At 41.8% G+C, this 14201-nt stretch overlaps 1 protein-coding gene across 7 annotated transcripts in view; it reads left to right on the top strand.

Moving 5' to 3' along the window:
* Window positions 1–14201, top strand: part of MYO1B (myosin IB) — a 163264-nt gene that overhangs the window by 18101 nt on the left and 130962 nt on the right. For all 7 annotated transcript variants that reach the window (XM_054566712.1, XM_054566714.1, XM_054566711.1 and 4 more), the window contains exon 2: window positions 13020–13163. In XM_054566712.1, coding sequence (XP_054422687.1) covers window positions 13029–13163 — 135 coding nt within the window. In that variant the 5' untranslated portion in view covers window positions 13020–13028. The remainder of the gene's footprint in view (window positions 1–13019; window positions 13164–14201) is intronic.

Raw genomic sequence — 14201 nt, 5'->3', positions numbered from 1 at the left:
TAATAATGTATTTTGAAAACCTTTTTGTTTTTTGATAAAGTACTTATAGAAGGAAATGAACGTTTCTTAATCAGGCATGACAATGTAGTTCAATATTGAATATTTTATTTCTTACCAAACTTTCCTTGGGGAAATTTATTGTGCGATTCTATACATGGTCAAACTGATTAACTTTAAAAATTGATTTTTTGTAGCTTTACAGGTTGTATGCTATATTCAAAGGAGAAAATGTGTGTGTGTGTGTGTGTGTGTGTGTGTGTGTGTGAGTGGCATTTGTATGTATCCTTATATAAATATAGGAAATATTGCTGTATCTTACAGAACTTTTGGAATTAGCAGAACTCTTACTCAGGTTTAGTTAACATTTCTAAATTTAACGAAGTAGACATACATCTTTGTAAACATTTTAATTTGTGACTTAAAAGGATTATTTAGTTATGGCATGCCTTATAGGCGATTTGCTGTATAGTATGTCCTCATAAATACTTTAGAATATGTTTAAAGATATGTAAGAGATATATGATAGTGCATTTGATTTTAAATTCAGTAATGCTTCCAACATTAGAAAAACTGGAAAATAATGGGCCCAGAAAATACTTCCAAATTCTGATACGATCATTGATTTTCATCAACTTGGTTGAAATAACCCACTGTGTTTAAGCTGTTTTCTTTAAAAATTCTTTTTAAGTGACAATGTAGTTTTGTCTTCTCAATTTATGTTATCAGTGCCTTTTTTGGGAACATCTTAGCTATTTTTGTTTGATCAATTCTCAGCTAATAACCATTCATGAAATCTTAATGTAAGCGTATAAGCACCTCTCTCTGATGACACATGTATTGGACCTCTGAATTTTTATTATCTGAAGAACTTTTTCTGAAACACGAGCACAGAGGCATTGCTGACGATGCACTATTGAGTAATGCATGTTTTTCTCTTCTGTGGTGTAGTTTACTTAATTTCAGGTCCCTTTCTGCTTTCATAACTAGATGAATGTATTAAAATAGCCAGCGCCATTTGCAGCTGACCATGTAGTTGTAAACACACAGAGAACACACATGTGTCTCAGTGCCCTAACTTAACTATCATTCTGTTGATTCTGTACATTTCTTTCTGTGCTGTGTATGGTTACCCTTAACAGATTGGTTTTTTCCTGATGAGGTCAGAATCGAGAGAGCTGCCTTCCTTTACCTCTGAGTAACTCATTTAGAAAGATTGTCGCGGACTGGCATTTTTGGTTTTTAACAGTTTCTATAACCAGATCCAGGCGGCATGCTCACCCCCAAATGAAGGAACTCAGTCTTTCCAGGGTTGAGCATTTTTTATTAATTCAGTAATGATTAAGGACGCTGGGACAGGATTGCAGGAGATGATGTAATTGACCTCTTTGTGAGGAAACTGAGGCTCAGAATTGGCAGTGTGCCCAGGGTCCCCCTGTAAGCGACCTGCGGAGCTGAGTCTGCAACGTGGATCTGCTGGCACTTTCTCTGGAGCCCGTGGGGTAGTCATTCCACCCTCTGTGGCCTGTTGCAGAACACAACAGCTGATGTATCCCTGAGACACACTTGCTGCCTTAGCCCAGACAACAAGGGTGTATTAAATTCATTGTATTTTCCGCCATTGTCATGGAAAAGAGCCTGAATGATTCTTCTTTTTAAAAAAGGCGGGGGGGGGGGGCAAAAGGTGACAGAATTGAGACAACTGTAATAGAATAAACATGACTTAAAAATTAAAAAAAATAAAAAACTTATCAAAAAAAAATAAAATGTAGTTCTGCTCTGGTCTATCCCAGGCTATTTTATGTGAATATCTTAGTTCAGTTAGTTGTCTTCAAAAACCAGTCCAGAGGGGCCTGCAGAACTGACAGGGACAAGAAACCGTATGTGAGTGCTTACTAGGGGAAGCCACTGTACTTGGAATTACGGGGAGTACCGTGAGAGACTGGATGGTCTGATCAAGTAGAAGACCATCGGTGTGAGCACGGGGCGGGGGCAAGGGTCAGGAAGACTTTGGTGAGGATACTCGTGGCACGAGAAGGGGACCCTCTGATTCACACATCTGTTCATTTGGAAGGAAGTCGGCTTTCCCCTGGTGGCTGGATTCAGTTTAATGATCATAGGTCGTATTTGGTGTCTGCACGCTGGCCGGGAACAGCCAGAGCTGTTGGGTGTGCCAGCTACGTTTGAGCAATTTTACATTCATCTAGGTGTTCCAGGGTCTTGGGTTTGCCAAGCTAAACACATCCGACTTCACGGAATTTTAAAAATCTGCCTTGAGGGAAGAAATTGAGGAGTCTATGGGTTATAATTAGCACATTTCATGTCCCAATTAACAGCTGAGTTTGTGTTTCTGGCTATAACAGTGGTTTATAGTTTTTGGCTACCTTGCTCTGCAGGAACTTATAGGCCTTTTCAGACATTAGCTCATTAATTCTGCCACCCAGTGTGAGTGGGACAGTGTGACCATGGGTTCTCCCTAAAGCTGGGGCTGCTTGCTGTTCACTCTAGACCTTTGAGGATTTTGGCGGGCGAAGAGTGCCCAACTGTCGCGGGGAGGGGGGGTCTCAGACCAAGTCTTGGGAGTGGGTGTCGTGCCCTGACGTTGCCCTGCACTTTGACAGTTGTTCTGCCATGACCCTGCGGAGCTTCCTCCGGGGTGATGACCGTGAGGCCGTGCTTTTGGCTGCATTTCCTCCTCAGGGCGTTGAACCCCATGGAATGTCTGTTGCACATGAGACAACTTTCTGGGTTATTTACCTGGACACATTTGTGGGGAGACAGCACACGGAGAGTCAGGGCTCTCTTCAGGACCAGATGCAGAGATGGCGTCAGAAGGGAGGGAACCAGTGAAAGCCGGAGAGGCAGGGGTTTTGCTCTCTCAGTCGGCCTGTGTAATAATCCTAATAATGGATTGGAGGTTGTCATCCCTGGGTTTTCAGGTCAGAATTCTCTTGGATTTGAGTTTGGGTCTGTGGTCCAAAGCTTTTGCTGTCCCATATCGGGGTCGATCAAAAGGGAATTCTCTCTGTAAGCTTTTGCTACAAAACTTCTATAGAAAATGACCCGTTTCCAATGTAGAAGTGAAACTTCTCTTTAAAAAACTGGGAGGTATTTTGAAAAGTTTGGTGACATAGGAATTAGATTGAAGGGTGGTGTGTATAACATAATACGTGTGAAAAACTATTCCCAGCCGGGTCAGGAAAGCTTTCTCCTTGCCCTGGCTCTTTGAGAAACCAGATGTGCAACACCTGGGTCCATTTCTCTCTGTGTTAAAAGAAGGTTTTGCCTGGGATCCTAAGATATTTTGCTCAGACACTAGAAAGGATAGTTTGTAGTTTATAATCCAAAACCTTCAATGTTGTCATAGCAGCACTGTTATTTTTGACTCAAAAATCCTTCTTACTAGTCTAGATAATGTATTTGTCATATCCACAGTTGGGAAAAACTCTTTTTACCTGTCACTTTAATGAATTGTAAAGTTCTAAATGCGATCTTTCAAATCTAATAACTGGCCTTGCCCGGGATTGAAGGCAGCCCAGCTCCTGGTCGATGGCTTTGGCTGATAAGGCCAGCCTTCCCACACCTGCACAGAACAGGCCTTGACATTGACACCGGGGGTTCCTCGCCCCTCCCGGCCCACGCAGAGACTCCCCCTGGGTAACAACCAGAATGTTGCGTAGACTGCCTTTCCTGTTCACAGAGCCTTTTAAGATTGGAGTCTGCTTTATGGCTTACGGGCTTCCATTTGCTTTTAGCTGTTTGTTTTCACTCCCAGTTCAAATCTATTCCATTTTATCATTGCCTGGTAATTTAATGCCCTGTGTATCATCCAGAGTTTGAATAACTTCCCGTATGGAACTTGCCCAGGAGTGGGCTGACTTTCCCCCGCTAATCCAAGATTCTAACAAAAGCCATCCTACCAGCAGTCTATTAAATACTCTTAACAAAAAGCTTTAGAAAGAGGGGGAGACGCTCAGTATGTAGTAGCTTTAACCATGGAATAAAGGATTGGAAAATCTGATAACTGTACTTTGTGAAGTAAATGCCATGAATAAGTTTCTCTAAGGAACTGCATGGCGGGGTCCAAGTATAAACTCTGGGGAGCCCTGCAACACCCTCTGTGTGGTTCTTTGTGGCCCGCTAGCCCCTATTCTTTTGAAACCATGTAGCTCTATTCAATTGTTCTGAAGAATGCAGTTTTGATTCCACTTGCCTTTTAATTGATAAATACTGAGAAAGTTTCTTGTCTTTTTGTTTCTAGCCTGAGCCTTTCCTGATCTTTTATGTTCTTTGTGTGTCGTCTGAGACTCTCTAATTATTCTTGGTCAGTTGTGATCTGGAGGGAAGCGTAGAGATGATGGAAACAGTCCTGGAAGGTCGAGTGGCCTGTGTTTCTAATGCGCACCCATTCATTGTTCTCCACACCAGAGTCCTGTGTGCCAACCACTCGCCTGTCGGGGGGCCTTCGCGCATGGAGAACTCAAGCCTTCTCAGGGCGGGGTGGCGGTGGCTGTGGGGGTGGGTGGAGGAGACAAGCGAACTATGTTTTGCTGGAGGTGTACTGGCTTCCTCATGCTGCCTATGAGGAGTGTCTGCTTGCTGGTTTAAGTCATGGGGTATTTGTTTAAAAGAATAGAAGCTCAGCTGAAGCTCTTGAGCACCTACAACTTGGACCCACCTCAGGACCTAACACAGCTTTTCTGTCCCACGAAGTCCCTCATCACTGCTTCTCTCTGTGCATGTGTGTTTCCCACCTCTCCTCAGACTGGCTTCCTCTCACCTGAATGATACACCCTGTCCCCTTGATCTTTGTGAACGTCCTGGTCCAGTGCTCTCAGCCATCTGACTGGTCTCTGTGTCCTTGTAGGCTGGCATTGTTTGGGCCAGTAAACACCCACAGCCCAGTTAGCTATGTCCTGGTGGAAGCAGCCATTGGTGGCCTTGGCATAATTGTGTGTCATGTGAGGTTTGCCTTAGAAGGTGGGGGGAGCTTCGCCAGGGAAAGATGAGACTGAAGAGGAAGACTTGAGTCAGGTTGTGCAGCCATGTGACCTGATAAGGAATTTTTAAAAATTGTGGTAAAGAATATATCACATAAAATTTATCATGCAATCTTTTTAAGCGTACTCTTCAGTGACATTAAGTACATTCACATTATTGTGCAACCATTACCAGCATTCATCTCCTGAACTTTTTCGTCTTCCAAAAGTGAAACTCTGTACCCATAAAACAACTTCCTGTTCCCTCCCCCTCCTGCCCCTGGTAACAACCATTCTGCCTTCTATCTGCATGAGTTGGATTACTCATATAAGTGGGGTCATCTGGTATTTGTCCATGTTTCATCCATGTTGTACATGTGTCAAGATTTCCTTCTTTTTTAAGGCTGACCAATATTCCATTGTGTATATATATCACATTTTGTTTATCCACTCACTCATTGATGGATTCTTCAGTTGCTTCCACCTTATGACTATTGCTTTGAATGTGGGTATCCAGGTATTTGTTTGAATCCCTGCTTTCGTACCCTGAAGTAGAATTGCTGGGTCCTATGGGAATTCTTTATTTCATTTTTTTGTTGCTGTTGAGAATCTGCTATGGCATTTGAATATTGTCTTAAAGGCACTGGAGAGTTATAAAAGGATTTCAAGCCAGGCTTAGCTGATCGGATTGTGATTTAGAAAGGTACCTGGGATGGTCCGGTCATGGACTGGGGAAGAGGGGCTGGCAGAGGCCGTGGGGCCAGGCAGGGCAGGGAGGCCACGGTGAAGGCTCTGGCTTCCCAGGTGAGACGAAGGCTGAGGGGTGCGGTCACACCGGGGAATACAGGGAAAGGGGGTGGAAGTGGGGTAACGAAGGTGATGGAATCAATGAAAAGATCCGCTGTGCAGGGAAGAAGCAGGAGAAAGGGAGTGGCCCAGGATGAGAAACTGGGTCAATTGTGACTTTGCGGAGGTTTTTTTTTTCTTAAATATTTTGGTATGGGATGGTAGAAGATACAAGTTTTGGACATGTTTTCAGATGTTAGATACAGCCCTGTGGTAGAGATGATTGGTGGGCAGACTGTAGATAAAATGCATTGCTGATATGGGGGAGGAGATAAAGGAAAGAATAGAGAGGCAGAGGGCCATGCAATTTGGCTGAGTTTGTAAGTGTTGGGATATCGGTGGTGTAGTTCCATAGTGTCACAGCTCCTGTGGCTCTAGTTCCCATTCCTACCTTAAGGCAGAGATATATGCATCCAAATTGATAAAAGCAGAAATCATGGCCAGTTCATTGGTTAATAAAAATCAGGTTTCATAAGGATTCTAATGAATCCAAAGGATTTTTTTTGACTAAAGCGTGGATGTGTTCAATTTGGCTTATTTTCTTTTTTTGCTACATTTGTCTGATTTTTTTTTTTTTCTATAGTGGACATGTATTTCTTTTCATCATTAAAAAGATCACTTGAAATTTCAAAAGTTGCTTATTTTGGCTTCGTGACTGTCTCAGGCCTGTGAGCCCCTGGGGGTTGGAGTGGGGTTGGGGAAGCACCCTGCTTATGCCTCTTGTGTCCCTAGCACTTAACACAGTCCCGGAGACCAACAGGACTCGCCGTAAGTGGCGGTTGAACTCAGTTGAATGGAAATTTAATCTAACTGCTCTCCAAGATGAGATTTTGTGCTGCTTTAAAAGATTTAGGAAGGAAATTCCAGTTTTTCTCAGTCACTTAGCTCATTCTATTAGGGACTGAATTGCATCCTATAGACTTGGCCCCTCTTTTGCCTTTGTTTTGTCATCAGGATTTGCCAAGATTTATTTTGTTCATGAAATCTTGCTACATTGGCCCCGTTTTCTTACTTAAATGTGTTTCTCATGTTATTCTTAAAAGCATCAGTGATCTCATCTTTGGGAGCCAAATAGCTCAATTCTGTTTCCTGTCCTTTGTTGATAATATTATGTTTTTAGAGAAATGGATCAAAGTGGCTTGGAGCTGCAGTCATTATTCTGCCTCTGGTCGGCAGTGACAGGACCAGCCCACCCCTGGCAGCTGTGAGCCTGTGCTTTATTGAATGACTCACTTGTCAATCGTAAATTTGCATGCTGGTTTTCCATTGTGTTTCTCTGAATGCCTACCTTGTGCAAAGAGGTTGTGCACTATGCCTTTGGGGAAATAAAGATGAATAAGGTGCGACTCTTGACACCAAGGAGCTGGTTCTGTAGAAAAGGGGCTCTGAGGCACACAGGACCTGCACACAGGGAGGTTAATGAGGGGAACTGCAGCAGAAAAGAACAATTGTTGGTATGCTAAGAAGTTTTCCCGAAGGTGGTATCTGATGCATCGTGTTAATGACCTTTCAATGGATGTGAAAGCGTCCTCATTTACAATTATCAAAGCAATAGTTACCTGCTTTCATTAAGTTTTCCTGCAAGGGTAGCTTTTATGACTTTGTGTTGTAAAAGTGCCTTTGAATTTAAAAGTATGGTCACAACTTAATATTGATTTTTGTAATCACTGCAACCTCATGTCTGATTTGTGAATGCTCCTTCTAATTCTACAGTAAAACTGTTACAACTTAAAAAGCCGTATCTGTTCTCATATGGGGTACCCTGAGAACTTTGAAGAACATGGGAGACCACCAGGGGCTATATTTCAGCTTAGCCCGAATGATCAATTTGGAATAGCTTTTCAGGATTGCTGTTTTGATATTAAATAATAGAATGATCTTGCACTTCACCTGGGTGTGCTGCTGTCTCATTGAGCACCTCCTGTGTGGGACTGTTGCGTTGGGAAATGCTGGTCTTAACATTCCTCAGCACAGATGACATTGATGGGGACTTGTACTTTAAGGTTGGTGACTGGGGTGGACTACTTATATTTAAAAGTTAGATTGTAGATGGCCATTTCAAGATGGTATAGGATGTTTATGTTGCATTCTTTTAGATTGTGAGCAATTTTTTAAATGATGCTTTCAATATTTTAAGTGGTATTTTTACACTTAAAAAATGCAAGTGAACAAATTGGTGTACATTGAAATATAGGTAGTAGATGGGGGAAAGACTGTTGTGATCATATATTTTGAGTTCTGTTGTTGGGACAAGCAGGTGGAAAGAGCTGGGGCAGCCATGGAGTCCTCTAGCCTCAGCTGGTGGGCTGGTGGTTGGCTGAATCAGCACCCGCAGATAAAGAGACCCTGCTTCCGGGCTCCTCTGTGGTTCTTTCTGAGGCTCCCCCAGTATTTTGCATTGCTTTCACCAAGGTTGGGAGAAAGAGGTTAGGTTGTACATAACAATGAAGATCTAACAGTGGTATAGTACTGTATATTGGGCGCTGTACTTAGTGTTTACAGCAGTTAAGGATCTTGGTTGCTTGCGGTGTAGGTACAACGTTGAGACTTGGAATTGTGGAGAGGTTGGAAGACCAGGAAGGATACAAAGTTGGAAGATAGGCAGGAACCAAGGAAAGGCTGGAGGGCTAGGCAGCAGTCTCCCTAGCAGAAGCCATGCTGCAGGAACCATCTGGTCTTCATGCTGCTGCTATCGCTGCAGTGACTACTGAGCCTCACCTCTAGCCGTCACCACTGGATTTCATATTCATCCAGGGCTCCAGGTCCCAGGACGATGTGGTTGGCTGAGTATAAGCCACGTTGCTGGGGGTGGCACGAGAACAGATCTCACTGCTTTGAATTCTGTAAATGGAGTTGGGCACTATTTCTTACTAGATTAGTTGTTATCACAAGGTTACTGGGGACTCCCGGAAAGCAAGATTAAGTGCAAATAGGAACAGAACTGTATACTGGATAATGTCCCCTTTAAAAAAAAAAAAAAAGACAAATGTCTACTATGGCTCTCCCCTTTGGCTACCCGACATTCACTTACATAACACCTTTCTTACCATACTTATGCTTATGAAAATAAAATGCCCCAGCCAATGTGATGCAGGTCTCTCTGCATGGCCGGACACATAGCCTCCCCTCTTCAGAGGTTCTATTCTTTGAGATCTCCTTTGACCATTGTCTTCTGTGCCATAACTAAGGTGAGCACAGGGAAGACGGCTTTGTCAGGGGCTGCAGTGTTTTTAGCAGTCTTTTTTTTTTTTTTTTTGTTCTAATGACTGGTAGTTCTTGGGGTTGATTGTGTTAAGGGTCAAGCAATTGTAAGTCACTCACTGTCAGCCAGACTTCTTTTTTGGCAGTATAAATCCTTTAAAAATGCTGGCTTTTAAGGTTTATTTGCTTCTATCGGCTAGTGACCCAAACCAGAGATACTGCCAACTCCTGAGCCTTTGAACCCAGAGCTTGTCTGAGAGCTCGTCTGAGAGCTTGTCCCCTGGCAGTTGGACCTGGCCTTGGGGCTCCGCAGGGCCGGCACAGTTAAGTGTAAGAAGCAGTAGAGTGGGTGACGCCTCTCCTGATGTTACATCTTCACGGATGGTGGCAATGCTTTCCCTTTCTCAGGCCACAAATAGTTGGCGTTCGGGATAGGTCACATCTGCCACCTCTGGGCAGGAGGACTTCTCTTAACAATGCCATATGTTCTCTCTGGCTTTCCAACAGGCCAGTTTGACAGCGTGCTTGTCTTTTTCTTGTAATCCTTATGAAATAGCCAGCCCATACTCTGGTATCTGAATTTGTCTGGAATTCTCTCAAATTGAAGGCACAAGGCCCACGTCATAAGACACAGCAGGTCATGGTTTAATCACCTGTTTTATTATTAAGTATCAAAAACGATCATCTTGCCAGTCCCAGATAGTAGGTCCTCATGCCCTCTCTCCGGTGGCCTTGGCTTAGTCAGTCTGTGCTCTTTAACATATTGCTTATACCATTCTACTTCTTGGTACCAGATTCTATTATTAGGTAAGATGCTTTCTGTTACAAATAGCAAACAATTCAACTCAAACAGCTTCAACTATAAGGAGAATCCATTGGCTTCCTTGACTGAAAACTTGAGAGCAGTCGGCTGGGCTTCAAGGGCAGTTTAATCCAGTGGTTGGTGAAGTCGTTAGGGCTCTAGCATGAATTCTCTCCTCGGACGTTTTCTTGCCCTGCTCTCTCCCATGTGTTGCTGTCCTCCTCCAATTAGCCCTCCCGTGACTGCAGACATGGTCCCAGCAATTCCAAGTATCATGTCTGTAAATCATGCCATCCAGAGAGAGATGGGATCTTGGTCCTAATATTCCAGGCCTCAGGCTCAGTTATGTGACCAGCCCTGAACCGATAACTGTGGCTTGGAGATAGAAATGTGTCACTTTTCTTAGTGTAGATCACGTGCTACATTCCTGAAACAAGGAATAAAGTTGGCTTCCCTAGAACAGCAAGGATTCCCATGGGGGTCTTGGGAAGGAACGGTGTTCCCATCTACGTGTCAAGCAAAAGCATCTCCAGGGCTCTACATGCCTTCTCATTTAATTTTCCCGTGTGAATTCTTCTGAGAGTTTACGGAAATCTCGAGTTAGCAAAGGATTTCTGACAGTATTCTTAGGGTAAACATTGCTCTTTCAGAGAAGAAAAGTCAATTTCTTTCACTGGAGCAAATATACCAACTAATTTCACTGAGATGTCCAAGTAAACCAAACCAAGGCTGGCGATAGTAGTCACAATAAGGAAAATAAGCCCATCTGTAGGAAGACAGAGAGCCTGTACACCAACTTCTCAGCTTCCCATTTTTACTCTGAGCGTGAGGGCGGTGCCACCATTTCTTCCCCCAGATGCTAAGAAGAGAAATGCAACAAACGAATCTGTACTTGAATGATCTAATGAACGTTGGTATCACCTTTTCAATTGGTTTGTTTTATTATATTTTGGTTTGCAACAGAGTTGTGTTCTCAGAGTTTTCTAGTTTTACTAATTGTCTGTAACTTACTTATACTGATTGCCTGTAACTCAACATTTGTTTTGCCCTCTTCCCCACTTTGGGATTGTAAAGTTGGGATAGAAGTGTAAAAATTAGTACCCATGCAGACCTGCTTGAAATTTATATTTGAAAAGATGGTGAAGCAGGTTTAATGACAGAGAAAGACTGGCTGCTTAATTATTGTTACCTGCAGTGAACTGTTGTCTTTCTGCAGCTGTTTCCATAAATAGACTTCAATGTACAGGAACTCCCCCCAGGGCAAAGAGTTCCTAGTCAGCCTGTTTGCTTAATTTAAATTGCTGGTTTGAGGTGGTTATTTTTGAAACCCATCTCAGGTTGACACCCCCCCTTAATCCCTAAGCCTTCTTCTCTCATCTGCCAAATTATATGTAATGAATCGCAGCTAGAGCGTTTTTGGCATTTCACGAGTCTGAGAACTTGAAATTTGATTTAAATGTTAATTTATTGTGACAAAGGTTGGGCACTCATGTTCCTATTCCTGTGCAAGTCTTTCCATGGACTTGGCATGGGACCAGGTCTCTCCCTGGTTTCCACTCCATCTGCAGAGAATGGCAAGGCCCCCCCCCCCGCCCCGCCCCACTTTTTGTTTTAAAATAGAGTCTGGCCTAGTTCAAAGTGCATGGAATGATTCTTAGTGCCACTGTTGTTGGGTTTTAGCTGTACCTCAGGCTATTTATTCCAGGTATAGTTGGCATGAAAGTAAAAAAAAACCCCAAAACCCTTACATTAACAAAAGAGTTAACTCTGTTTTTCTTTAATATTAAATATTATTTACTAAATTATAGTAATAATTTAATGTAACATGAATATTAAATATTATTTAATATGAATATTAAATATTATTTAATATGAATGTTAAATATTATTTACTTTATTAAATAAAGAATATTATTATTCTTACTGGGTTCTTTTTGTGTATGAGAGAGCCTCTGCTTCTTCTTGGTCTCTCTTTTTGGCTTTTCAGTGCACATGTAAAAGTTTTTTAATAGGATCAGAAATTACATGTTTGTGAATTCATATAAATCATTATTAATTAATATGAAGATTTACATAATTCCCAACCTTTCCTGGTCCTCCTAGCCCAACTGAATGTAGTTTCTGTTGTTTATCAGTGACCTAGTAGACTAGAGTAGGAGGATGTTTATTTAAATCGCTAAGTTTTAAGGAAGTGGACCAACCTTCATAAGATATAATATGCCTGGGTGACTCCATAATGGAAAGAATTATATGTACTTTTCCCTCAGTATAGGGTACATGAATATACATGAATATTCAGTGCATGCTAATTTTATTTTGCTCTTTTAGTTGTGTATCTGTTGGAATGAGAATTAAGAACATTGAGGTCATTCTTGGCAAGTTCCATTATATAGGCAACCTCTGATTTCCAAGTGGGTTGTGCACTTTTCTTTATAAGTCAGTGTTGATGCCTGAGTGAAATTTTCCCCATAGGTGCGGTGTTCTAAGTGGTGATTGAGTTCTTTAACATTAAATGTAATGCATTCTTAAGTAACCATAAGCAGTATTTCTTAATCACTTTGAGCTTTCTTATCTTGAAATGAGGATAATGATAACAATAACTATCTCACAGAGTTATTGCGATGGTTAAATTAATTAATGCATATAAAGTTCTTAATGCACTGTCTGATCTGTGGCAAGTACTCAGTAAATGTTAGGATCAGTTTTCATACATTATACCCTGTGGAAATGCATTCTGGATGTCATCACGGAACACTGGGGGATGTTCTGAGGGAAGCAGGCTCATGTACCTTTAGGTCTGACATTGGTTTGCAGGGTTTGGTGGAAAGTGATGGGTTGCGGTCTCTTGCTAGAGTTCTTAGCTTCTGACGGGGGAGAGGGGAGGGTCTAAAGAGCAAAATGAAGACCCTGGCTTCCTAGTGGCTCTTTCTGTACATGGACTTGGCCTAGGACGATGGACTAGGAGGGAAGGATATTGGTGGCAGCAGGTTGGCAAATGGGGCTTCTATTGGCGTGGCAGTGACTTTAACCACCTCAGGCTTCTCACGTAGGTTGTAGGGAGGCGAGGTTATAACATATGTGAGACAGGTGACAGCCATTTGGAACTACCAGATTTTATTTCTCCAGTGGTGCTAAGAACACATCTGAAATAGTTTTGCTCATTTAAGTTGACCGTTTTCTTATCTTTTCTGTAGTTGGAAACTATGGCCAAAATGGAGGTGAAAACATCACTGCTGGACAATATGATTGGAGTTGGAGATATGGTTCTCTTAGAACCTCTCAATGAGGAGACCTTCATCAACAACCTTAAGAAGCGCTTTGACCATAATGAAATATATGTGAGTATGCACTAAAGGTCATGTGTGGGGTTTAGACTTTGTATTTTGTGGCAGACTCTCTTTTCTTTTTTTTAATATTTATCAGAGTCCAGAGGTATTCGTTTATACCCACAGAAGGAGTTTTGTGTTTGCTCATTTTGGCACATGAGTAATACTGATTACATGAGTAATACTGACTCAAGTGAGTCTGCTTTGCATATGGTGTGTATAGAGTGCCAACTGTGTGCAGAGTATTTCACTAGATGTTGGGGGCTTTCTACAGCAAGCAAAGGATACTTACTTTCTCCTTTCTGAGGACCATATACTGAGGAGTAGTTTTAAAATCCATAAGCACCTTCTTGGATGCCTTTGTGAGATTAGCAGTGTAATATTTGAGAAGCTGCTCATTAGAATGCAAGGCAAGGAACTGTCAATAGAGATATGAACCGTCTTGACCTTTGTAGTTAGTAGAGACCGGAGCAAATGACCAAATAAACAATATGTATTTGGTCCCTGGAGGTTTGGGAATAGTCATGTATGTCCTGCTATACAAAAGTATAATGTCATATACAAAAATGAAAACATATAAATATATACAATAATAGAAATTATACATTGTTGTAAAAATTCTTTATAGAGGATTTCACACTATTACTCTATCAAGTTCCTTAAGTATATTTAAAACATGAGTAAAAAATACATTTGTATTCAATTTTTAAGGAATTTGTATAAAGCACAGAAATTTGCATCTGTTCAGGTAGAGATGTATTGTTAACTCAACCAAAGAAATGGGGCATTGGTTCCCTGTACCAACAGCTGAGAAGGAAACAGGATGGACTGGTTGGAAGTACGTAGTTGTACTAGATTTTGCCGCACTTCCAAGTTCTTCCCCTATTTACAATGTGTCTGTGTCTGGAGATGAATGGGGTTATTGGGACATGCATTATTGTTTTCTATTAATATGGGGGCAGACAGTGGGAGGAAATGTGAGTAAATAATAGGAGAGGTCATAACTGATAACAAGTGAGATTAGTTATAACTTTTGTGGAACTAATATAT

The sequence above is a fragment of the Pteronotus mesoamericanus genome, unplaced genomic scaffold (genome assembly GCF_021234165.1).
Source record: "Pteronotus mesoamericanus isolate MK-2021 breed Mesoamerican mustached bat unplaced genomic scaffold, CSHL_Meso_final contig_179, whole genome shotgun sequence".
Taxonomy (NCBI): Eukaryota; Metazoa; Chordata; class Mammalia; order Chiroptera; family Mormoopidae; genus Pteronotus; species Pteronotus mesoamericanus.
Note: the sequence above shows the minus strand (reverse complement) of the source record. Positions and strands in the feature narration are given on the sequence as shown.